The sequence below is a fragment of the Desmodus rotundus genome, chromosome 5 (assembly GCF_022682495.2).
Source record: "Desmodus rotundus isolate HL8 chromosome 5, HLdesRot8A.1, whole genome shotgun sequence".
Lineage (NCBI taxonomy): Eukaryota > Metazoa > Chordata > Mammalia > Chiroptera > Phyllostomidae > Desmodus > Desmodus rotundus.
Genome location: NC_071391.1, coordinates 55,364,845 through 55,389,578, shown reverse-complemented (window position 1 = coordinate 55,389,578; position 24,734 = coordinate 55,364,845). Strand labels below are relative to the sequence as shown.

The 24,734-nt window shown below is 41.3% G+C and overlaps 1 protein-coding gene across 22 annotated transcripts in view; it reads left to right on the top strand.

Annotated features, from left to right (window-relative positions):
* DLG2 (discs large MAGUK scaffold protein 2) overlaps window positions 1-23,396 on the top strand; it is a 1,324,826-nt gene extending 1,301,430 nt beyond the window's left edge. For all 22 annotated transcript variants that reach the window (XM_053925682.1, XM_053925677.1, XM_053925676.1 and 19 more), the window contains 6 exons: window positions 5,637-5,687; window positions 6,677-6,778; window positions 9,124-9,296; window positions 11,346-11,455; window positions 16,390-16,481; window positions 18,542-23,396. In XM_053925682.1, coding sequence (XP_053781657.1) covers window positions 5,637-5,687; window positions 6,677-6,778; window positions 9,124-9,296; window positions 11,346-11,455; window positions 16,390-16,481; window positions 18,542-18,648 — 635 coding nt within the window. In that variant the 3' untranslated portion in view covers window positions 18,649-23,396. The remainder of the gene's footprint in view (window positions 1-5,636; window positions 5,688-6,676; window positions 6,779-9,123; window positions 9,297-11,345; window positions 11,456-16,389; window positions 16,482-18,541) is intronic.
* Window positions 23,397-24,734: the final 1,338 nt, after the last annotated feature.

Below are 24,734 nucleotides of genomic sequence, written 5' to 3'. Positions count from 1 at the left end.
GGGAACATTCTTCCCAGAATCATTGTTGTAAAAATTGGACCAAGGCTTTCAGCTGCTTGACAAGTTTTGGTAGTAATGCTCCAAGATGCCATCAAATAATTCTTTTCACTCTCAAATAGTAGGTGCACATAAATATTAACTGAGTGAACAAATGAAACACTTGGAAGCAGCTTCAAGTACCCATGAGAAGAGAGAAGAGTTGGAACTGGACTTTAGGATATTACCACGGCAAATGTGGAGTCTAATAATCTATATTGGTTTGGGTATCATCTAAGGTTACAGAAGGTCAGCCTCCCAGATTGCTTTCTTTACAAACGATCAAAAGTAAAAAGAGCCTTTATCATGGCTTCGAGGAATAAAGATTTCTTTCTCTCGGATGGAAACATGAGGGAACTCCACAGGAATATTCATTTATTTATTCGGCACCTACTACATGTCATGCTCTCTTTATACGCACCATGAGACCCAATAGGAATCTCTACCAACCCTGGAACTCAGCACACGTACAGTGGGAGAGAAAGAGAAATGAAGAAAAAATGCACAAAGCTGTGTCAGTCTCTAGGGCAAAAGTCTAGCCCAAGAAGAGTGGGGGCTTCAGAGGTTATTTCAAAGAGAAAGTGGCCTTTGAGCTGAGCTTTGGAAAGCTGAGGTGCTTACCAGCTAGGTGAGCTGAGAAAGAAACCTTGCAGGCTGGGCAGTGGCATGAAAAAGGGTGCACAGGCTTGGGACAGACATGGTTTCCAGGAAGTGCCATTTTGAAATCAAAATAGGCTGAATTTTCTATTCAATTCCTGGCTCTTGCCATAATTATGACTACTTTATGTTTTGTAAATAGCAGAGTAAACAAATACTAAAAAGACCCTCATTCACTGATGTCCAGGTGTTATTTTTACCCTTAGAATCATACCATATCCATTTTGGTGACAAAATGGCTTTTAAAAATGGCCAGTGTTAGAAACAAAGACCCAGGCAACTGCGTGTTTCACGATTGCAGAGGGCACATTCACTCTGCATCCTGGGGTTGCATGCTGTGACGACCTTAATTGAAAGCCTCATACATTTCCTGGGATACACACACACACACACACACACACTTAAACAAACTCAAATTCTAATAAACAGCTCAGAGCTTTGCTGCACCATCTCAGTCATTAGAGAATAATTATTTTTTTCAAAATCAAACTATACTGAGCACTACCCAAAATGCAGTTAATTATAGTGCACATTGTCTAATTATGCAAAATGCCACCTCAAAACTATCTTAATTATGGGCTAATTTCAGATTTCTGTCTGTCAACAAAGTAGTGCAGTGCTGGCTTGTATTTGTGGTCATTTTATAGCTGAGCTTTCAATTGCCCTTGAATTGGGGTGCAATAAAGACCATATAGGTATAACGAAGACTTTGTAAATCTCTACACCTGATGATGACCTGCCTGCCTCAAAGCTTAGTAAAGCTCTTTATGTCATTGTGGATATGAGGGAGCTGATGATTATCCTTCTAACCCATTAGTGTTCATCAGCTAAGTAAGATTTTCAAAACTAGAATCTGGTGAAATAATCTGAGTGAAACTCAGGGGCCAATGAGGAGACCCAAGACTTTCCCACCAGAATCGGTCAAAATGACTCCCATATCCTTCCCCTTTTCTTCACTCCTCAAGTATTGCCCTTATATTTCCTCTAGTTCTTTAGCCTTCATAAAGCAATTTTTCATCACATCTATTTTCTCATTTGACTTCTGCAACAAAACTGTGAGATACATCCTGTAGTAATACTTCATTGCAAGGATGCGGAAGGTGAATCTCCAAGAGGCGACATACCTCACTGATAAGGTGGTGCTGCAGGTCCAACCAAGACGTTTTAATTCTGCATCTCATACATTTCCACTCTTCCCTATAGTTTGTAATCCCAGCCTCTTCGCATTTTACCTAATACATGTCAACCACCCCACCCCCCTATCAAAGTAATACAAGCAGCAACATTTACATAGCATTAACCATGTTCTAAGCCTGATGTTAAGGTCCTATATAAATATTAACTGACTTAATCTTCTGAACATTCCGTGATGGTTCACTGTGATCTGGAAGAAATCACTCAATGTCTTTGAACCTCTGCCCTCTCCTATGGAAAATGAGTTGTTCGGGTTAGAACAGAGATAGCAAGTAGATTTTAATCAAGATTCCAATTCTGACCAATTAGTAATATCTGCCTGAGAGTTGTACTGAAAGTACTGAGGCCAACTTAAGCCTCAGCAGTAAGGCAGGCAATGGCCCCTTAGTGACGCCTGTCAAAGGCATGGGATGGGGGAGTGGCATCGTGTGCTACACACTCGCCATCTATGAACCACAGGAACTTGAAACCCTTCTTAACAGTAACTTTCTGTGACTCTAAGAACCTAATTTATTCTTAACAATCATCAAATGCAGGCACTAAACACTAAATTTAGAACATTAAATCTACTTGGTCTTCACTTCCCTCCTCTCTCTTTTCTAGTTTCCAAAAATTCTAAAAGAACATCAACTTGCTTTCCTCTATCATGAGGCCATATCAAGGTCTTACTCCCAATCCCACTTATTGTGACCGTCTCCCAGCTCAGACACCAGGTGTCTTGTGTGGAGATCGTTACAAAAGCCTCTACTGAGCTCCTGCAGCTGCAGGCGCCCCACACAGCTGCAAAAACAAGACGGAGTGATAGTTGGTACCTTTTTGTCGGCTGTTATTTACAAGTGCCAACACCCCCCAAACAAACACTAGGTGACCTACTAAGAATGATACTTTATGGAGATAACAGCAGCATTTTTTTTTAAGAGTCGATGTTTACGGGTGGTGTTTACAGGTGGCCTCTCACAGACTCTGACCCAGTTCAGAGGCTGTCTCTGCCACCCACCTTTTGCCAATTGTGAGGTCTGTCCCTGTATCCCAGCCCCCACAGAGAAGTCTATCTTTCTTGTCTGCTTCAGACAGTGTTATATACTCAACAAGGAGTCAAGAAAGACATGGTTTTAAATCTTGACTCCACTACTTACTGCCTGAGAAAACAGGCCCCATTATGATCTCTGAGCCTCAGCTTCTTCATCTGTAAAATGAGTTATCATCAGAGCACGTACCTCAAAGAAATGGCTGTGAAAAATAGAAGCCAATGCGTGTGAAAGCCCTTTATGGCCCGGAAAGTGCCATATGCACAGGCATTACCTTTCCTTCATTGCTGTGACTTTTGCCCCTCCTCCTCTTAGTCCGCTTTCCGTTACCCGTAGGGCTTTTTGTTCTCAAACATGAAGGTGAAAATTGGTTTAAGGTGCTGAATTCACAGCTATTTTGTGAGACCAGCTGCCGCAGCTTCCCTGCAGACTTCCTTACACAGGCCCTGATTGTCACAGGGTCATTAGAATCAGAATGGGTCTTGACATGGGGATGTTGTCGCTGCAGTCTGCCAGTGTCACTGCTCTGGGTGAGAAACAGTGCCTCGTACAAGTTAGAAAATAAACCAAAAAGCAATGGATGAACAAAGAACTGCAGGATTGCCTAGCACAGTTGATCAAAGCTATGTTGCTTTGGCCTAATTTTCTGAATCAGAAATTATGCATTCTGGCACCAAAAATCTTATTTAAGGTTTGCCTTTAGAACATTCCATCAGAATGATTTGCAAGACCATTGGAAAGAGATTCCTGTGGGAATATAACATGTTACACTCACTTAAAAAAAACCACACTTCCCAGAATGAAAGCCCGTAAACAGAAACACGAAGTAGAGCCTACCTTTGGCCTCATTGCTCATCCTGTTTTCTACTACGAAAATCAGAATGCAAAGCCACTGACATCTCTCGTTATGTTAAGTACTAGAGACACAGTCATCAATGACACCTAGTCCTTCTTTGCCTTTATGGAGTTCCCAGTCTCGTGGAGAGGCATAAGGAACACCTGATGTTTAAAACATTTGTTATCCCATTGTTGGTATTCTCCGCTCACGTATTAATCATTCCACCTAGAGTGCCCTGTAAAATTAAAGTCTAACATGGGCACTAAGAATTCCATGCCTCTACTTCTAAAGCCATACATTTTCCCCAGCCATTTTACACCTACCTTTTCAATACCTATGACCTCAACATCTCGGGCTTTAGATAACTGGGGTTTAGCTATCAATCACTTTTTTTTTTTACCTAGCCTCTCTAAATGTCAGTAGTTTTGTTTATTAAAATGAATCATTTTTCCTGAATAAAAAAATGTGAATCTGACCCTTCACATACCAAACCCCTGCGCAGATGTGGCAGTGTCCCCTGAAGGCTTCTGGGGAAGCCATGAGCAGACACGACTCAGATAGAACTCCATGCCCACTCTCCATGCCTTAGGAGGTAGCTTGGCCTAGTGGTGCCATTCTAAGAGTGGGCCCTCCTTGAGTGTGAGGCAAAGGACAACTTAGGCCAGGGGCCATTTTTCACACTTGTAAATGTAACACACCACGACCCAATCCCAGCTACCCAGTCTCCAGGGAAGGCATCTGTACTTCACAGCTTTATCCACACACTGCTTAATGTCCCCAAATCAGTTGTTAGTATCAAACTGCCTGTGATATTAACTCCTTTGACGAAATGAACACACCTGTTCTGATGCTGTAGCTCTCGAAGGAGGAACATGTGGCACTGACAGGGTGATGGGGAGGTAAAGCAAGGAGATTCCTTGCCCTTTGGTTTCAGGAAAAACTACCTTGTATCACACACCTCCTTTATAAGACAACAGACAGGAAGTTCTTTTCAGCAGCCCTAAACTATTTTCCACCAAAGGATAGTCAGTCCTAGGCCTAAAGCAAACAAAAGAGCAGACCCCTCTGGGTTTGCAGCTGAGTCAGCCTAATCTCATCAGCTGGGTAAAACAGATGATTGAAAAAAATAATCGCCTAAAACCAATTTAGTTTCCATGGTTATGTGTTAACTGGAGGCCCACTATGAATCAGAAAGCTTAGCAAACGACATTGGAGGGGCTGACACTTTTCTTCATTGTCTTTCTTGGTTCTTTCCCCAAAGTTTCAAGGCTAGATTGAATGGCAATTATCACCAGTGACTCAGGGGACTCCTCAATATTTTATCTATTTGAATGGACCCAGCATTTTCCAGATGAATTAACATTGGAGTAAAATCCTCAGTGTCTGGTAGTATATGCTGATGAAGTTTTTGTATCATAAATGAAACAAGCAGACACTTGCTTTTGAATAATATGCTTCTTTGGGAAATAAAATAGAAGATGAAATAAAAGGTCCAGAAATTCTGATAATGTGGCAGCAAACTATTGGATGGACCCTGTCCTTGAAGTAGACGGTTGTGCTTTAAGAAGTAGCACTGGGTGGAGAGGCCATGATGCCCCACTTCTCAGTGTCGGACAGAAGGCAGTCTCATAGGCCATTGCCCTGATGAACTACAGACAACTAGCCTCCATTCCTTCCCTAGAGGTATGACCATCGATAATCTGACACTATCATAGAGCTAAACAATTGTATGAGGGTGAAGGGATTTTTGGAATGGTTCAAGAAGAGAGTAAGGAAAATTAACCCTGAACTGTATCTTTTAACTGCATTTCAGAGCAGGGCTTGTAGCTACAGTGTATGACTGGTGGTTAGTCCACTGTAATTTTTCTTTCTTCTCTTCTCAGGAGGGCAAGAAGACTTCATTCTTTCTTATGAGCCTGTCATAAGGCAGGAAAGTAAGTTTCCCAGCATGCTCTGGTTCCTGATTTCCAGGCCACAACAGATGGCACCATTATAGGAGGGAAAGAGTGAAAGAATGAGGAAAATAAACTCTGCTTAATACTCAGCTGTCCTCAGACCACGTGCTCTCTCCTTTGCCCTATCGCCAGCAAACACTGCTGACCATGAGCAGTCAGAACTCCCTAGAGGGGGGAGTAGTCCTCCCAGAAGAGTGGTCCTTGCTGGGAGGGACCACATCCGAGTCACTCAAGAGCCCCATCTATAGTTGTAGATAAAATCTCCCAGGAGACTGAAGACCGCTCAGTACTGAGAGGGGCTTTCTCTCAGACCTGTCCTAAGACCAGGTCATCTATGGGCTGCTCCAGGAGCCTGTGTTTCCTCTTCCTGGAGGCAATTACACAGAAGCTAATGGCTGTTATATTGCAGAGAGAATGCAAGCATCAGGTGTGGAGTTGGACCAAATGAACTTGGGAGCTCCTTCTAACCCCACAACGCAAAGGAACTGAGAAAACCCCACAGCGTATAAAGAGTGTTTTGAGCTGAGAAAGAGAAATTATAAAACCATAAGTTGCTATTACTACTAATGATTACTTTGTAAAGTCATTATCTAAACAATGGCCGAACAGCTGCTTTGGAATCTTTTTTTCTTCCACTGAATTGACTACATTCAGTAGTTGTTTTGACATTGTGTAGGCAGAACCTACGAGTAAGCAAAACCCCTCCAAATGCTTCTTTTCATTGACAGACACTGCTGTTGCTTTTTCCTGCTAATAAATTCCAGAGAGTAGCCACAGCCAACAAACACACTGAATGTTAAACATCGATTTCCCCATGCAGGGCTGTTTGGGCAATTTATCCAATGAAGTAATGCCCCCAGCGATTCTCACTGTTTGGCAATTTTGCTTTAAGAACCACCTTTGAAGGGCAGTTTTGCAACGGTTTCCTTGTCTTTCTCCTCATCTGCACCATCCTTTCCCCTCTGCAGTAAACTATACTCGGCCAGTGATCATCCTGGGCCCCATGAAGGATCGGATCAATGACGACTTGATATCTGAATTCCCTGACAAATTTGGCTCCTGTGTGCCTCGTAAGTAACTCTTGTCTTTTTTCTGGAAAAAAAAAAAAAAAAAGCCTGGCTCCTTTTGACATGATAAAACATAATTCTGTTCCTCCAATAGTCTCTCCACTGATTCAATTACTATCAGTTGCCTTTTATCCCAGCATCTTATTTAATTTTCTCTGCCCAATGGTTTTCATCTATTCTGCTTATGTATTGTTCCCTATTTAGTGAGTATAATATGTTCTCCAAACTGATTGTGCTACTCAAGAAGGCAGAGTGAATCCTTTCTTTGTAACTGCAATAGCATTTAAAATTGCATATGATTACTGATAGGTATCAACATGTTCCCATGTATTGAGTGAAATGCCACTGAAGTATCTTTTCCCATTGAATAAGAGAGATCAGAAACAAAGCCATCAGTTAAAAGCACCTCAAGATGACATAGGGCCATGTGTCAATCCAAAAATAAAACAGCTTTTCCCCTGTGCTTTAAGAGTCCCGGGTGTTGGGAGGATAAAGACAGACAAGTGTATACAACTTTAATTGCCTACCCTCTAGACCATTATTGACTTTTAATCTTCCTTGTCATTATGGACAACTATCAGGCCTCCTAGTGTCTCAAGAGTAGAGCCCTGTAAAATCCTATCTGCCTCCCTGCATCCACCCCACCACACTTCCCCATTCACCCACTTCCATCTCTATTCCCACTGTCGCATTGCAATGCATAGACGCCTTCTGTGTATGTAGGCAGCCCCACCAGAAATTTTTAATTTATTAGATCATTGAGCTCTTAAATCTGATCCTTACAAATATTTCTCTCTCACTCTACGTTCTTGAAGCTCTCTGCTTTGAAGTGTCTCTTCCATTTCAGTACTGCACGTCACCTGGAATGCACAAAAGGGCAGGAATTGCGTGTGTGCGGTACGGGGACAGAAGGGACCTGGGATGACTGCTGTCTCTCAGGAAACCGTTCCCCGAGAGGGCTCTGAGAGGAGATCCTGCAGGGACCTTGTCCCCAGGACGACTCTAGATAGAGATGGTGGAGTCGAACCCCAGTCCAGGCGTAGCAACTTCCGCTTTGTTCCTCCTTTCTGAAAGGAAAGAAAAAAACAGTCCTTAAGCATGATTGTTATTTTCTCCTCAAACTTGCACATCCTTCTCTTATTCTTTTTTAATTAATAGCACTATATTATGATAATAAACACATGATCATCGTACAAAACTTGGAAAATGCTAAAAATAAAGTTAAGCAAGAAGGTAAAAAACATACAGAATCCCACACAGTACCCAGAGATAACGTCATTGTTAATATTTTCTTAGATTTCCATCTACTCATTCTTTCTTATATGTGCATTTTCTTCTGTGGTTGGGTACATGTTAGATATATACAGTACTTTTTTTTTGCTTTATATTATTTAAGGTTTTATATAACTATTTTAAATGATTATTATGTCATAATTAAGCATCTTCCTTCATGCATATTTTGCTTTTTCTCTACTTTTCACTATTATGAATTATAATTAAATGTTATACTCATTTATAATTTATAAACTAATATAAATGAACATCTTTAAGGATAAAATTTTATATGTGTTGCTAATTTTTAAAATAGATTTCTAGAAATAGCAAAGCTAAGTCAAAGATTGGAAATATATTAACATTTTTTGTTTATATTAAGAGCTGTTTGCCCTTCTCTTCTTACAAAGAAGTTTAGCCACCTCTCGCCATAATGAAAGTTGATGACCTTCAGTCCCACCTTAACTGTGATGATCTAATTTTATATCTTTTAAAATTCCTGAACATATTCACACTATATGTCCTTTTTTCTGTTCCTGGTTACATGGCACATTTTCTTGCTCCCTTGTTTGTCCTACAAATTTTTCTTGTGTGCTGGATATTGTGATGCTGCATTACTGAGAGTCTGCGTTTTGTTGTTTTACTTTATAAAATATTAAATATTTGTTCCAGCAAGTAATAATTCACTACAGATCAGCTTCTTCCAGTGATGACTTGGTGAAGATGGGTTAAGAGCAGCCTTCCAAATTGTGACCTTTCTGGGACCCCTCTATGACCTCTAGACTCCCCATTTAGGAACAAAAGTGGATGCGTGTATTTCCCTTTATGTGTTTCTCTTACAAGAATCACAGCCCTGCGCTGCCTGTTGTCAGACGCCTGAAAATAGCTTTCCATATATTGTGTCTAGCTTTATAGTTATTTCTAGTAGGAGGCTAAGACTGGTACCTGTTACTATGGGCTTCACATTACGTATTTTTATATATCTATATTGAAGGCATAGTGAAGAAAGTAAGTATAAAAGAAGTTTATGAGTATACGTATATGACCTTAATTTTATTGTTTCTTGTGTTATAAAGATACTACAAGGCCAAAGCGTGACTATGAGGTGGATGGCAGAGACTATCACTTTGTCATTTCCAGAGAGCAAATGGAGAAAGACATCCAAGAGCACAAGTTTATAGAAGCCGGCCAGTACAACGACAACTTATACGGAACCAGCGTGCAGTCTGTGAGATTTGTAGCGGAACGGGTACGTCCACCAATCCTCCCACACCTCCCTTGAAGAAGAGTCACGGGTGGCTAACTGTATGTTTTGGTCATTACTCTTTCCTGGTTACAGTGGAAATTTTTGATTAAATATTCCTTGTAAGACCTGAGCATGGTCATTAGTTTTTGTTTGAATCTCAGTAAAATAAGCTGAGTGACTTGAGGGGGAATGGGTGGAGGATAAACCTAAAGGCATCCAACAGCTTGAAGTTTATGAAGATTCACTTTGTCCTTGACTTTGGTCCCAGTAAACAACATTGACTTTACTGAGGAAGCTTCGTTACTCTTGGTTGTTTAGACTGACATTCTCAATTCCTTTTATTAGCAGGAGTTAACATTTTATCTCCCTGAAAACTTAAGATCCTTGTGATGGAAGGGTAGAAAGGTGGGAGGACTGCCTAGGCTGCTGCTGGCAAAATTCCAGCTTAAAAGAGGTATAGACGCTGCTGATAATTTTAAGGAACTGGAAAAGGAGAGAATGTTCAAAACAGAATAGGATAGGAAAGCACTTGAGTGTGGCTTTAAGATCTGCCTATAGAGAGATCCTGCTCTGTGAACAAAGGATTAATTTCATAGGAGGAAAAAAAAAAAGAGTTAAGAGCCAGTTATATTTGTGATATGGTTGATGTTTGTTGGGTTGAATTCATTTGACACATCCTTGTTTTGCCCCTGCTCATGTGTGGGTACAAAAATTAAATAAGAAATTTTAATGTCCATCTAAGAATACACTAAGAAGTTGCATCTACTTCCCTCTATATCACGCTGTTTGTAATCAGTTTCCTGGGTGACTGTGTCTATTTTCCTCTTTGAACTCATAGATACAACCCTTGTTAACTTGAAATGTTCTGGCTGGTGAATAATCAAATAGCACTTAGAAATTTCATGTAGCTGCTGCACTTCACAGACAGCACACTTGGAATTTACTGCTTAAGTGACAAAGGCTTGAACCATCTCAGTGTGTTCCTCCTATTATATACCTATTTCTCAAGTGTTCATGGGCTCTGTTCATTTTCACTTAAGTATTACAGATGAGTTTTTATTTCCTACTGTTGATTTAGGACTGTTTCTATCTGCATGCTAAGCTTTTTCTCTTCTTGTGTAAAGTTCTGGTAGCATCAGGGTAATGAGGCCATTTCTCTCCAGGAGGTAGAATATGATGTGTGGTAAATATATCTACTTTTCCAGAAATACTTTGTGAAGCGACTTCTTGCTCAGAGCACTCATTACCGTGGAAGCCAAGTTAAATGAGGTGTGCTATAATGTAATAGGGTTTTTATTCGTTAACAAACAAGAAATTTTCATAACTTGTGCAAGCCTCTCTCAGCATTCAAAATATAATATTTAAGGTGACTCTTCTTGTGAGTGTCCTCTGCTAGACTGAGCATATCAAGGTCAGGATACCTATGAGCACTCAGCAAATGTTTATGGAACTGTTCTAAATTCACGTGATTAGCATGTCTCCAAATTTAACATCAGGCAGGGTGAGACAACGAGGTGTCTGTTTATTCCAACGACAATTCTGTGAGTGCTCAAGACTTGTGTCTCAGTCCTCCTAACACTGAGACTTCGGGCAAGTTAGCTAATATTTCTAAGCCTTAGTTTTCTCTTCTGTAAAATGTGGTTGGTAATACCTACCTCATAGCTCTGAGAATCTCTTCTTGACCGTTGTCTTCAGAGATGGTTTACGAGCTTTATGAGAATAGACGCAGTCACATTCCACATGGCTACATATCTTCTTTGTACAGAGCACCGGGTATTTATTTAAGAAAACAAAGTTAACTGAGATAGTACATGCGGGCCGTCTACCCCAGTGGCAGACACTTACCAACGGGGTGGTAAATATGTCACGACAAGCTTTCAGTGATGACCTGTGTATCAACTTTTACTTGTGCTTTGCAGTGATCCTTTTCTACCCTCAGAAATCCATCATCCCATATCTTCCCCTAAAACACACTTACATTATTTTTAGTGGGTGTTGCATTATGGTCACTTTTTCTGGATTAACTCCATATTTTTCTTCTCTTTCTACCAGGGCAAACACTGTATACTAGACGTATCAGGAAATGCTATCAAGCGGTTACAAGTTGCCCAGCTCTATCCCATTGCCATCTTCATTAAGCCCAAGTCTCTGGAACCTCTCATGTAAGTGGAGGCCACTGGAGGTCTTCATCCGGCCCCCTGTTCCATATGACACAGCACATTGTTAACAGCTCTGTCACAAATGCTTACAAATGGGACATGCCAGTGTTGATTTTTGAAGCATTCCCTTTTTTAAAAGCTACATTAAAGTTTTTGAGCCGCTACAGACATAATATCAGTAATTCTTTAAAATGTCTTCACTAATGTTTCTTTACTTTTTTTTTCATTTCACCAGTTGTTTTGTGTGGGGGTGATTGTTTATTTTGTTGTCGTGTTGTTTTGAAGGTATGTTGATTTAATTTGGTTTGGTTGTTTGGTTTTGTTTTCCAAATGATAGGTAGTATCATCTTGGAATTGTTTCTTACTTGTGAGATCAGTTCCCCTGGTAAATCTTTTTAAACGTGTGGGTCCTTATAGAAGGAGCAGACGATGTTTTAGACACTTTTCATTGGCATTTCATTTTGTTGTGTCGTAGAATTCGTATGTTCCTTAACTAGAACCGCATGGATATAGACCATTGTCCTTGGTAGCGAGTTTTCTTCATGGCTTGGCAGTAAAATGCCTATTACTTAAACCAACAACTCCATACTTGTGCACACTTATGAACAAGGGAAAATGCATGATTTTTTTATTTTATTTTTCAGAGGACTTATAGAATATCTTCCTTCAAATTCACTAAATAAATTGGGCAGGTATTTCTGATCTGACTATAAAGTAACGTAGTTTCTTTGGTAATTTGATAGAAATTGTTGACACCACTTTATAGACAACTCCCTCACAAAAACGAGGCTCCAGTAGCCATAAAGGTAGCAGAGCAGAGAGACGAAGAGCAGGGACTTGAAGACTGGTCAGGCCAGGGTTGGTTCTTTGATTTGCGAATGATCAGTTCTGTGACCTAGTTAGGTCCTCACCTCTAAACTAGGCACATTAAGACACGTACCTCATAGAGCTAGTGTAAAGCTACACAAGATCATAAATGTAAAGTTCTTTATACAGTCTTTGGCATATAGTAAGCACTCATTAAATAGTAGCTACTATTATTGCTGTAAAATATTTCAAGTTATTTTATTCTATTATATTTTATCATCATAAAACACATAAACAGTACAGTACCTTTTCCAAGAGATTGCAAGAGTTAATGCTAGTGTGCCTGTTGCGAGCGCTTTTCTCAAATATGCCTCCATTTGGGCCTCAGGACCTCAGAGTATCTGACGGGTTACAGAAGCGAACCACAAAGTTCTGGAAAACAGTCAGTGTTCATGGAAAGATCAAAGAAATTCCTTAATCCCGGAGGTGAGAGCAGTTACTTGCAGAGGATATCGGCTAACTATTCTGCCGTCTTTCTGGGGATGAAGAAATGAAGCGAGCTGCAGTAGCTGGAATTGCAACCCAATAGAATTAAATAAATACAGCATGGGTCTGTGGGGAAATTGCCAGAGCACTATCTTAAAAGCAGACTATATTCTCAGAAATAAAAGATGGTCAAAGTTTTTACCAGGGTGAAAAAATAAAATCAGGAGGTTGCCCATAATTCAGCCCCGTGAATTTTGTGAATGTAGGTATTAAAAGTTAACATAAAGAGCCTTGCCCATAGATGTCACATGGAAAAATATGCATTAATAATACAATAATGGTTCTTGATCAGATTATCCCTGATAGCATGTATTAAATTTCTCCTCCTGTAGGACACTGTGCGGGGCATTGCGCAAAATGAATTAAGCAAACCACAAATTTCGTTATGTAAAAGTAATTTATAATCTGTAAAGAGCCTCATAAATATTGTTAGCAATGCTAACATTAATAAGAAGAATAGAAAAATGACCCTCGCATCCTGGGAACAGCATCTTAAAAGCCTGTTTTATTAATAGAAAAATAAGTCTCACATCATCAACACGCAGCAGGATAAATGCTTCCCAGGAAGTGGGGCCTGAGGGAGAAACAGCAGTTGCACATTTGGTTCCCCGTGATATTGGGAGACAGTCCCATCTGGTACTCAGCAGGAGAAGGTCTACTTCCTTCCACAACTATGAGATGACTTATTTAGTTTTGCCTTAGGGCATTGTCACAGCCACTTATCACCAAGGAAAATTAAACACACTGAAGGCTGGAGTCCTCCCTGAGGACAGCGAATCTGGCAGAAGTGGCTGCAGCCACATCCATAGGTCTCCGGAGCAGTGAGGGCTCCATGCCAACCACTGTGCCCTTATTCGCAAATGCTGCATGTTTACTTTCCAGTTCACTCTTTTCCAAGGGTTTTGCTTCAGGAGCAGAGCTGTCCCGAATTGCTCACTCCGGAGAGAGTGAGGGCCAGGTCAGCTGGAACACAAGCATGGCTTCTGTCACATTTAGGCATTGATATATCATCACACACATTATTTCTCAAGCTCATCTTCCATATCAGACCATAGAGCTCATTAGCACACACATAGCTGACTCTTCAGAGAAGCGTGAAATCAGGGTATATATGAAAGAGATGTTCTTTTTATAGTGTGCCACCTGTGACTTCTGTCCCCTGCCCCACCCCATGCCAATGAGAAGCTTTCCTGTGTTTCTTCACCTTGCCAGCCTCAATCTGCCTTTACCTTCTTGCTCCCATGATGGCCTGTATTCACTTCTATCTTCCACTGTAGCAGAATTATATTTATATGTCTAGCTGTCCATTCATTCATTCATTCATTCACTTATTCATTCAGTGTGTTGAGTCAGGCTCCTTGCCACATGCTGATGAATAAGCCATGCATGGTCTCGGCCCTCAAAAAGTTCGTAGGTTAGGCAAAAGACAAAGCAAACTCATATATTAGAGAACTAAAATCCTGAATTCAGTCATTGCTACAAAAAGTGCAAAGGTAATCCAGAGAAAACAGACTAGCATGTGCCAGGGAAGTCAAGGAAGATCCCAGGCTACATTATTTCTTGACATCTGAAGCAAAAGTCTGCCTTTCTATGGAATGTATCCCTTGGTTTAGCCCAGCATCTTCTGCACCCAAGAGTGGCAACCTCTCACAGCTTCTAGGGCCATGATGCTTGGGAGGCAGATTATAAACACCCACCCTTGGAATGAGATGAGTTTATTTCAACAACAAGAATTCAGGAAATTTTTACTTCGTTATTATAGCCACCAGCATCCTGTCCAGAATCATGTTAACGTCTGCCTTCAGTTTTTTATTTTTTTCCAAATAAGTCTCTTTTGAAAGAAAGACTTGGTATAACAGAAATCCTGTTTGACTAAAAATTGGTTTTAAAAAAAACCTTAAAGTTCTTGCATCAGATTACTCTTTATTAAATGTACAACCTTAGGCAAGTCTCTTTACTACTTCAGAGCTCAGTTACTCACTCTGAAAGAAGAAGTTGACTAAGACCACATGTTCCAGACCCAGATCTCTGGCTTCCTAAGTGGCAGGCAATGGAGGCAATGCTTTCAAAATTCTATCTGCACCTGTGTTGCATCCTGATGGGCCAACTACAATGTCGCTTCTCTTGGCTGGACTCTTATCAGCCCAGTGCAGTAGCACTGATATTATAACGATGATTAGAGGCAATGATTGCAGCCTTTGATTAAGAAAATGACTTTGATTAAGAAAAAAATGGAAAGATAAAATAATTTGTATTTAATAAGTGCAATTTGGTAGGCAAAAAAATTAACACCAGAGGACATGGGAAGAGAAAGCTGCCACTGGTTAGGAATCAGTAGGTTAGATTATTTTCCATTTTTCTCTCACCTCAGTTTGTCCTTGAGACTAGGTTGGACTTAAATAAGCTTACGATGATTAAGTAGCACTTATATACAGTTAATGATACACCAGTGGTGACAGAAGAAAGAAGCAGAGAATCTCAGGCATAATCCTTTACAGCCCATTCTATCAGAGCAAAAATAAACAAAGGGAACATTGGAGATTCTTCCTTAACAAGCCCATCTATCCTGGCTCACTATTTGATATTACTTGCTTATAGTCTATTTGAAAATATTTTGGACCCCATGCTTTTGATTGTTACATTCCCTCTGTGTTCATTTTAATTCAAGCCTTCTCCAGCAGCTCCCTGAGGTTCCCTCTGATTATAAACACAGAGAAATTTCGGGGCTCTGGTTGCTACAGACATGGCTTGCCATTTGTAGAAGTGGAGCAGCAAGAGCTGCAGAATGCCCCTCAGCCTGAAGATACACACGCCTAAGGGCCTGTCACCTCTCCTGGAATTCTTTGGAAGCACTTTCTGTGTTTCTCCACTCCGTGTGTTTTCCAGCTACACACTGAAGATGAGCAGCAGTCTTTGGGGAAGATGGGGAAGTCGAGAAATCAGAGCCTTCTGTGTAGTCAGGACCTGAGAAGGTCAAGTCCTGTTCTCTCAGATATAACGAGATCCCCAATGTTGTGACGTGCCTTCCCTCTGGCCATCTCTTCTCTCGCTGATCACCCTGGAGGAGTCTGTTCACTTCTGCAGCCCACATTTAACAGAGGTCAAGATAGACTAGAACAGAGACCAAGGAAGGGTGACCAGGAAGGTTAGGATTTGGAAATCATGACCAAGGAGAGAATAGGTAAAGGAAGTAGGACAGTTTATTCTGAAGGAGTGGAAGTGTCCAGGGACACAGGAAGGCTTGATGTGAAGACCCTGGTGCCTGTCGTGAAGGAAGGAAGTTTAGCTCTACCCTGTGGGACTGCAGAGGGCAGAACAGGGCCGGTAACTAGAAATCAAAGGGAGACAGATTCTGCTTCAATCCAATGTGGGACCAAGAGACTGCCCTCTAAGACACTGGCCTCCCTGGGAGGGAGTCCTTGCTGCTAAAATTATTCCAGCAAATAGGAATCCCACATGAAAACTAGGAAACTGCTGCTAAGCTTACACTAGGCTTCCTGGAGGATTATTTTTGCCAGATATTTTAATCTTTCAAGCTTCGGATAGTCCCTGTGTGGTCTAATACTAAACCTTCGTTTTCACAGGGAGATGAACAAGCGTCTAACAGAGGAACAGGCCAAGAAAACCTACGATCGTGCAATTAAGCTAGAACAAGAATTTGGAGAATATTTTACAGGTAAGTTCTTTTTTTTTTAATTTTTTAAATTTTCAATTGCAGTTGATGTACAGGGTGGGGCAAAAATAGGTTTACAGGTGTTCATATGGAAAACAATACAGTGATTAATAATACAAGAATAAATTGTGTTTTATGTACTTACAACTGTAAACCTGCTTTTGCCCCACCCTGTGCAATATTATATTAGTTTCAAGTATATAACACAGTGACTAGACATTTATATAACTTACAAAGTGATCACCCCAATAAGTCTAGTACAGGGAAGTTCATTTACCTTTGAACTGTGATAAAAGAGATAAATTGCCTAACATTTGGCATAAATGAGGGCCTAATATATTTGCCCCTAAAACCTTCCGACTGAGAGCACCTAGTTCCCCTCTGCTTCATTCACTGACTTCAGACACTGGGTTCTCCCTGCTCTGAATTAAGCTGCAGTCGGCTTCCAAGTTCCCAGTGGTCCTATCCAAAACCAGCGACAGCAGATGCCGCCGAGCTCTCTCCTGCTATTAAGGATATTTTAGGCATTGATGCTTCATTAAACAACCTCCCTGGTGTCATCGGAAAACTTGAGAAGTAAACTTTTAGGCCTTAAAATGTGTAGCGTCCAAAGCAGTCCGTCTTGAGAAGCAGTCTCAGGGCTGCCGTCCTCTGCTTCAGTGGCCGGGGGTCTGTCTCCTCATTAGCACACATGAACCGCAAGCAGTCTTAAAGCACTTGGGGAGGCGAGTGTAAGGGGACTAAATGGTAACGGGAAAAAATACAATAAAAACGTTTTTTAATGCATAAAAAAACAAACCACTTCCCTTGTTTCAATTAATTCCCCTTCAAGTCTTAAGGCAAACCTTTTTTTTTTTCTTTTTAAATATTTCCTTGGAAACATGAAGATTGGGGAATAAAGGAAGATTTTCTTGCCTTGTATATTCTGGGTTCTCTCTTGTATATTTTTATGAAACATTGACCAAATGCAAAGAGTGAGCAGCATTTGTGGAATTTGCCTCACAACGGATAGTTTGTAAACAAGAACTTTCCTCCTGAATTACCTTGTGTGAAGTCAGACATTTTTTATCTTACTCAGAATTGAAAAACATCAGTGGCTTAGCAGTTTTCAAATGTACTGAATCGAATAATCGTCAGTAAAATTTCAATCAATAACAAGGATATGAGTTATATTTCATTCTCAGAGAGCATCTAAGTAGGACTATCAAGCAAAACAATATGTATTTGAAGGTGGCTTATATTCAGGAATAAAATACAGTAATCAATATATTCTGAGGAGTGTTTTGCAAATCTAAACCATGTTTCAGTAGCCATCTGTGTCTAAGTTCTGTCGTAAGGAGAGTGCTGACAGGTTTTAGAGAGCTAGCTACAAGGCAGCTTTTGTTCAAAGGAGATGATGAAATATACTTAAACATACTCTGACTGACTTGGTATTTTGGGTAACACACAGTTCAGCAGTTCATTTATGTTTCCTCCCATGTATGTTTCTTATACGTTGTTACCATAGGATAGTCTCAGTATGAGTATATAGGGTGAAATTTCATTTTACTCGGTTTCTAGAGAATGAACAGGGTTTCCTTTTAGAGCTTTTGGGGGTTGAGGAACTTAACTAAAGTTTCTTCCAAAAATGTCGTTATTTTCTCTGTGTCTAAAATGTCTGAATTTCTGTCCCTGACAAAGTAAGTACAGTACAAAAATATAAGGCCCCCCCTTTCTTTGATAAATGGGGAGCTCAATCTGAAGAATCAATTGACACCTAGCACAGGGCCTGGCCCAGGGTAGACACCCATAAAATGTAAATACGTGAATGGTTCATTGCCCAGACCAACGGACAGACACGGAGAAAGTGGAAAGACTGTGGTGCATTTATTACTGATCCGGAACATGCCTCGAAAGCACTTTTTTAATCAATCATGTGACCTTGCTTAAGTAAATTTTCTGCTTTTTCTTGCTAATAAAAAGTACTAGTAAGCTTCCTGATGAGTCGGTGCATCACTGCTTTGAGCCTCTGCTGTGTAGTTGATGACGAAACCTAACTCCAGGTGCATTTGCTTCTGTTCTAGCTATTGTCCAAGGAGACACCTTAGAAGACATATATAACCAGTGCAAGCTTGTTATTGAAGAGCAGTCTGGGCCTTTCATCTGGATCCCCTCAAAGGAAAAGTTATAAATTAGCTACTGCACCTCTGACAACGACAGAAGAGCATTTAGAAGAGCAAAATATATATAATATACTACTTGGAGGCTTTTATGTTTTTGTTGCATTTATGTTTTTGCAGTCAATGTGAATTCTTACGAATGTACAACACAAACTGCGTGAAGCCATGAAGGAAACGGAGGGGCCAAAGGGTGGGACAGAAGACACTGCAGTATGTGGGAAGGCTTTGGTTTGCTCAAGGGGCCAGGTGTAGGGATGAGCCTCTGACGGGCTTTGTGCCCAAGAGCTGGGCAGCCTCCTCACCCAGCAGATGTCCAGAGCTGACTTAGCTGCTGAGCTCTCTGTGTTTTTTGCTTTAAAGAAAAGTTGCCAGCACTTGAACTTCACCAACCTTCCCATTACCCACATCTGTAATTGGTCCACTTCGAATTTTATAACTATGCACATCCTTTGATTTCTTATCAAGCAAAAGAAAGAAAGAAGGAGAAAAGAAAGGAGTCCCTTTGGAGACAGCATAATATCAGGGAAGGATAAGCATGTGGTTTCTTTGACTGGCATCTGCAAAGACAAGCATTTCGTAAAATTTGCAAGTGTGTGGAAGACTGACCTGACTGAGAGGAGGGGATTCTACCTGGGGTTAGCTTTATGATTGTTTATTGTCTATTTTGCCATTTATAAAGTGAAAGAAGGCACTAAAGATGAGAATAATTTATACAATAAAAATATATTAAATGTATAGAAACAAATTTCTATAGGTTAAAAAAGTTTTGTGAAATATTTTGTAAAGACTAATCAATTGAAAGACAAACTGTATGCACTCTCCGCAGGTGATCGAATGCAGGAGCTGAAAGTTGCACTCTCCCTTCTGTTGCCAATGACCCATTAACAGCATCTGAATTCCTTCCGAAGTCTGACACAGACCTCTCTCCCACTTACCTCCCATGATCCTCCCTCCCTCTTAGAGATGCACTCTCATGGAGCACATCCTTTAATGAGTTGCTCGTGGATATTTTTGGAAGACATTTGGTTAATGCATTTTTAAGCTGATGGCTTTCAAACTCATGCAAACAATCTAAAGGGAAGTTTTTGCTTTCCTCTTGTTAAACAACCTGGGCCTGCTCTGCAACTAGTTGAATAACTTTGTTCCTAGTTACTTACATACAATTCTTAAAGGATCATCTAGTATTTTGTCTAGCCGTGAGTAATTAGGATATTTTTTGTCTGTTTCACAAGTAACTGAGGTTTTATAACAGCCAGAGATGGTTTAGAGTCATGGCGAGATCTGTCCCACAATGCACTATTTCTTTGAGGAAGAGAGAGAGAAGAGAATTATCTGGTCGGGGGGGTAAGGGTTGTAGACTTGTTTCTGTGTACAGGGCAAGAAGATAGAACCATAAGAAAAGACAGTTAATGACTTTGAGCTCAACCAATTGAACTGCCTTTCTTGGGGGCGGCACCTGGACCAAGTTTATTTTTTAGCAATTATAATAATGATGATTAATAAAAAAGAAAAAGAAACTTCCTGAAGCCTATATCCTAGGTTAGGGCTGAGGGTGACACTAGCTTTGCCTGTACCCAAGGTGTTTAGAGAGACTTTTCTGTGATCTCAATAACCACTCAACTCTGGGTTCTACGCAGGCCCAGACTAAGCCCCATCGCCTTATTTCTGGGGTACATCCAGACCTGGCAGGGACTCTGCCACACTGTGCAGCAAACCAGCATGCAGGCTGGGGTGGGAGAGCAAGAGACAGAGCCATCAGCAGTGATGGGGCTTCTTCACAGTAAGAACATGAGAGCTCAGACTGAAGGTTTCTTTCCAAAAACAGGTGTTGTTCATCTTACAGTAAATACCACTCTGCCTGGCTGCAGTCACCAAAACAGACACAAACAAGCAAAATTGTGCACCGACCTTGTAGTCTTGAGGCTGCCTTTGCCAATGGAAGGGCTGGCAATGTGTTTTCCCTCTGATGAAAGTTAAATTTCTAAAAATGTCCTTAGATTGCTCAAAATGTTAAAGATGTGACCGTGTTTGCCATTTGCCAGTTTCAGGTCGAGGTCTACTTTCATCAGTATCGCTCCCAGGAGTTTTCTGCCACCAGAATGCCATTCCTGATCCCAGCTCTATTTTTAGGCCACCATGATAACTTCTTTGGTTTCTCAACTGAGCATGCAACCATTTATTTAGAGGACTGTCATTAATGAGTAGATGTTTCCGCGGGTCTTGTGATGTGCTTTCCATTTACTATTAAGTATTGTTGTGGCTGAGTACAATCAAATTGAACCACCAACCCTTGGTTTTGTAGTAATATAATTATTTATTTTCCTAGTGTAGATGCTTTCAGATTAGAATTGGCATTTGCACTGATTTTTTTATGTAGATTTATATAAATATATATACATATATATTGCTTGAAGAATCACCAAGCAAATTGGTGAGAGGGTCTTTTCCTATAGAACTTACACCTCTATTTGTTGTGTTGTCTTGCGCTTCCCCATGTTGAGGTTTCTATGGCTCCAATGAACTGGTGTATTTTGCAGCAAACCTGACAACTGGTGTGGAAATGGCACGAGAGTTACCCAGATTACATCTGGTGCAAATGCACCTGGAGCCTGGGGCCAGACTGGTGCTAACACTGCAAACTTTGTCCGGAGCTCTCTCCAATCTGAAGGCTTGCTGGGGGCGCAATGTCACCTTCACACGCTGGGCCCTTTCGGGAAAGTGCCAGATCGTGTCACTGGTGCTATTTTTCATGCTCTGGTACAATGTGTAGCACCACGGGGGGTCTCAGCTTTACCAAATTCAAAATCCCATTTGTCAGCTAATTGCAGGGGCATTTGTTTTCACTCTTCTCCCCTGGGATTTGTTGGCCATCTCTTTGCAGGCCTTTCCTCCCAGCCCCAAGTTCTTGGGTTGGCTCTCTCTGTTTAGTGAGCCCACCTTGATGAAGCCGCACTCAGGTGTCTGTGAGCTGTCTTAGATCCTACTGCCAGCCCTTCAGGACTCCAAGCCAGGGAAAGGCTCTCCACTCCTCTGGCTCCTGCCTCTGGTTCCTTCTCACTCCCCCTCTGCTTCCCCTTTCTCTTTCTGTCCCATCCCATAGCTCTTTTTATCACCTCGCCTTTTATCTTTTCTTCCTGTCTTCTCTAAGTTGATGACTTTCCTATAACTCTCCTTCACTCCCTCCCCTTGATTATTCATCTCCTTGTCTATCTCTGCTTTATTCTCAGTCTTTCTCCTTCTTATTCCTCTGTCCCCTCCTTTACCATTCTTTCTCTTTTTCTCACTCCTCTGATCATCTCCTCTCCCATACCCACTTCTTCACTTTTCTGTCCTATAAGGGCTCATGGCTGATTCAGACAGCAAGTCCATAGGCTGGACTAATGACACAACTACTTCGGGTCACTGTTTCACCTACGCAGCCCAGAAAGCAAAGCTGAGCGTGAGGTCCTGACCCGGAGCAGCTCCAGCCCAGGAGCCAGCCTGCACCACTGCCCGGCAGTGACGATGCACGTGCTCTGGGCTCTGCTGGCACCTGGGTGCCCCTCTGCCAGGAGGCTGGTCCAAAGTGAGCCCACTCCCAGCACCACCCTGTGGCTCTAAGGACGCTTCCTTTCAATAAAGGCAGACGCTGGCCCCAACAATTATTCTGACAGCAAAACTCCTCCTTCTCATTGAAGCCATGCCATCGCCTTGATTTGGAGAGAGACATAATTTTTTTCCCATTCATAAGCTTTCTTTTTCCCATTTTTATGTGAAGCCCCCCTCTGCTTTTCAACTGGTGATTGCTCTGGTGAGATAGAATGGACTCGCTGGTGAAATAACATCTCTTTGTTTCCTGTTTTGGTCCTGCCTAAATTCATACACAATTATTTAAGGCAAGGACTCAAGCTAATTCCTAAATTTATCATAGTAATTTGTCACTCTTAGGGGGAAAGGGGGGGCATTTCCCTTAAACCATATGGAGTACCTCCTGTGACAACTGATTTGTCAGAGGACTCCCTAGAGAATTCTGTGGGTATACATTTTACTTGGGCATACGTATGGTATATGTGGTATGTATATCCTGTGTACGCATACTACATTGGGTATGAATGAATGTGGATGGAAACCCACCCACACACTCCAGTCTGTAAATATGCTTCCTCACTGAAAAGCGTGCTTTGGAAATCATGTCTTGTACAGCTGTGCAGTTTCTTGTAACAGCTGAGGACAAGCTAAGGCAGGTGGACTATGTAGACAAAGATCATCCGAAAGATAGAATTCAGAATCCCCCTAGCAACTCATGAGGACAGACAACCAAATGGCAAGGTTGACACCCAATGGGATGGCAAACTTTTCTTCTCTCCCTTTCGAATCTGTGTTTCCTAAGTGTGTCTTCACTTCTGAGTGCACCAGGCTGTACCCGTTAGAGCCTTTCAATATGAGTGTTGTGCTTCTCTCTGACGGACGTTCCTCCACCGAGCTGTAGTGCGGGAGGGAGGGGGGTAAATGCTCCTCGCCTGGGCTGGGGTTACAGAGACACTGCACAGCGTACACTCCTGTTAAGTGTAAATATTCGACACTTCCATTCCATTTGTGTAAAAAATAAAGCACACACGATTATAAAATCAAGATGTATATTTCCTACTCAGTGTGTCCGTGCATATTTATTGTGTTTTTCCGTTGTCAGCGGTGGCCCCTTGTAAAAATGCTTGATAGTGTTTACAAACATGTCATGGTTTTATTATAAGATATAAATATTAAAACATTTTGTACTTTATAGCAAGTTATTTTCTCCCACAACATAATTTGTCTTATGTCATAACGAATAGAATCATTCATTTCTATTTTTGCCAATGTTTCTGATTTCAGAACCGTAGTTAGAGTAGGTTTGCTCTGAGAAATATTGGCACTCCTAAAATGAGCTGGAATTGGTGCTTTTGCATATTTTGAAATATATGGTTACCATCTTGCCCACTTTTAATCAGGATTTTGCCAAGAATAAACAACATATTAAAAAGAGGGGGTTTTTAGCCCTGGCTGGTGTGGTTCAGTGGATTGAGTACCAGCCTATAAACCAAAAGGTCAGTGGTTTGATTCCCAGACAAGGCACATTCCTGTGTTGTGGGACAGGTCCATGTTTCTCTCTCCTTTTCTCCCTCTCATCCCCTCTCTTGAAAAATAAATAAAATCTTTAAAAACAAAACAGGGGTTTGATTGATCAATTGATTGATTTTAGAGAGAGAAGGGAAAGAGAAAGAGGGAGAGAAACATCTATGTGTGGTTGCTTCTCACGTGCCCCCTACTGGGGATCTGGCCTGCAACTCAGGCATGTGCCCTAGACTGGGAATCGAACCAGTGACCCTTTGGTTCACAGGCTGGCACTCAATCCACAGAGCCATACCAACCAGGGCCAAAACGGTTTTTAAAGGCCTTCGTATCTATATGAAAAAAATTAATTCCCCGGTTTCAAACTTCTGAGGTTCCAGAAGATACTAAGACTAGAGAAGGATATTTTTGTCTTGTTGGACACTTCAGACACAAAGAAAGGCACAAATTGGAGAAGTGTATGGATAATACCCTGGGGGCACAAAATATACCAGCTCTGATCTGAACATACCAAGAATGGTCAGGTTTGGGAACCTGAATCTGCCAATGTTCTAAATTCTTCCTTCCCAGTTATTATGTGCTTTGTCATTGACATTTAGACCGCACAGGTCTGACAGTGGGGGGACCAAAACAAAGTCCCCCGTGGAAGGGATGAATTTTCACCATCAAAGCAATTGCTTTGAAGTATGTTTTGCTTCATGATAAACTATCCCAGGATTGAACCAGCCATCAGGCAGCCAGACTTGGTCGCACTGCCTTGGCCATCACTGAGCCCAGAGGCCCTGTCACTGTCCCTGGTGCTTCCTGACAGTGAGCAGAGATATCAGAGGCTGTGTGAGAAGGCACTGACTGAGCTGCAAGCCTAATGCAGGCCTGGAATTTCAACAGTTACTCAAGTTTTACCATTTACACAGTCTCACTGGGTTTAATGTTAATGGTAACAGTATACAACAGCCAGATTCACTCCCATAATGGGTGTGTTTGGGGGGCAGGGATGGTTGAAGAGCTT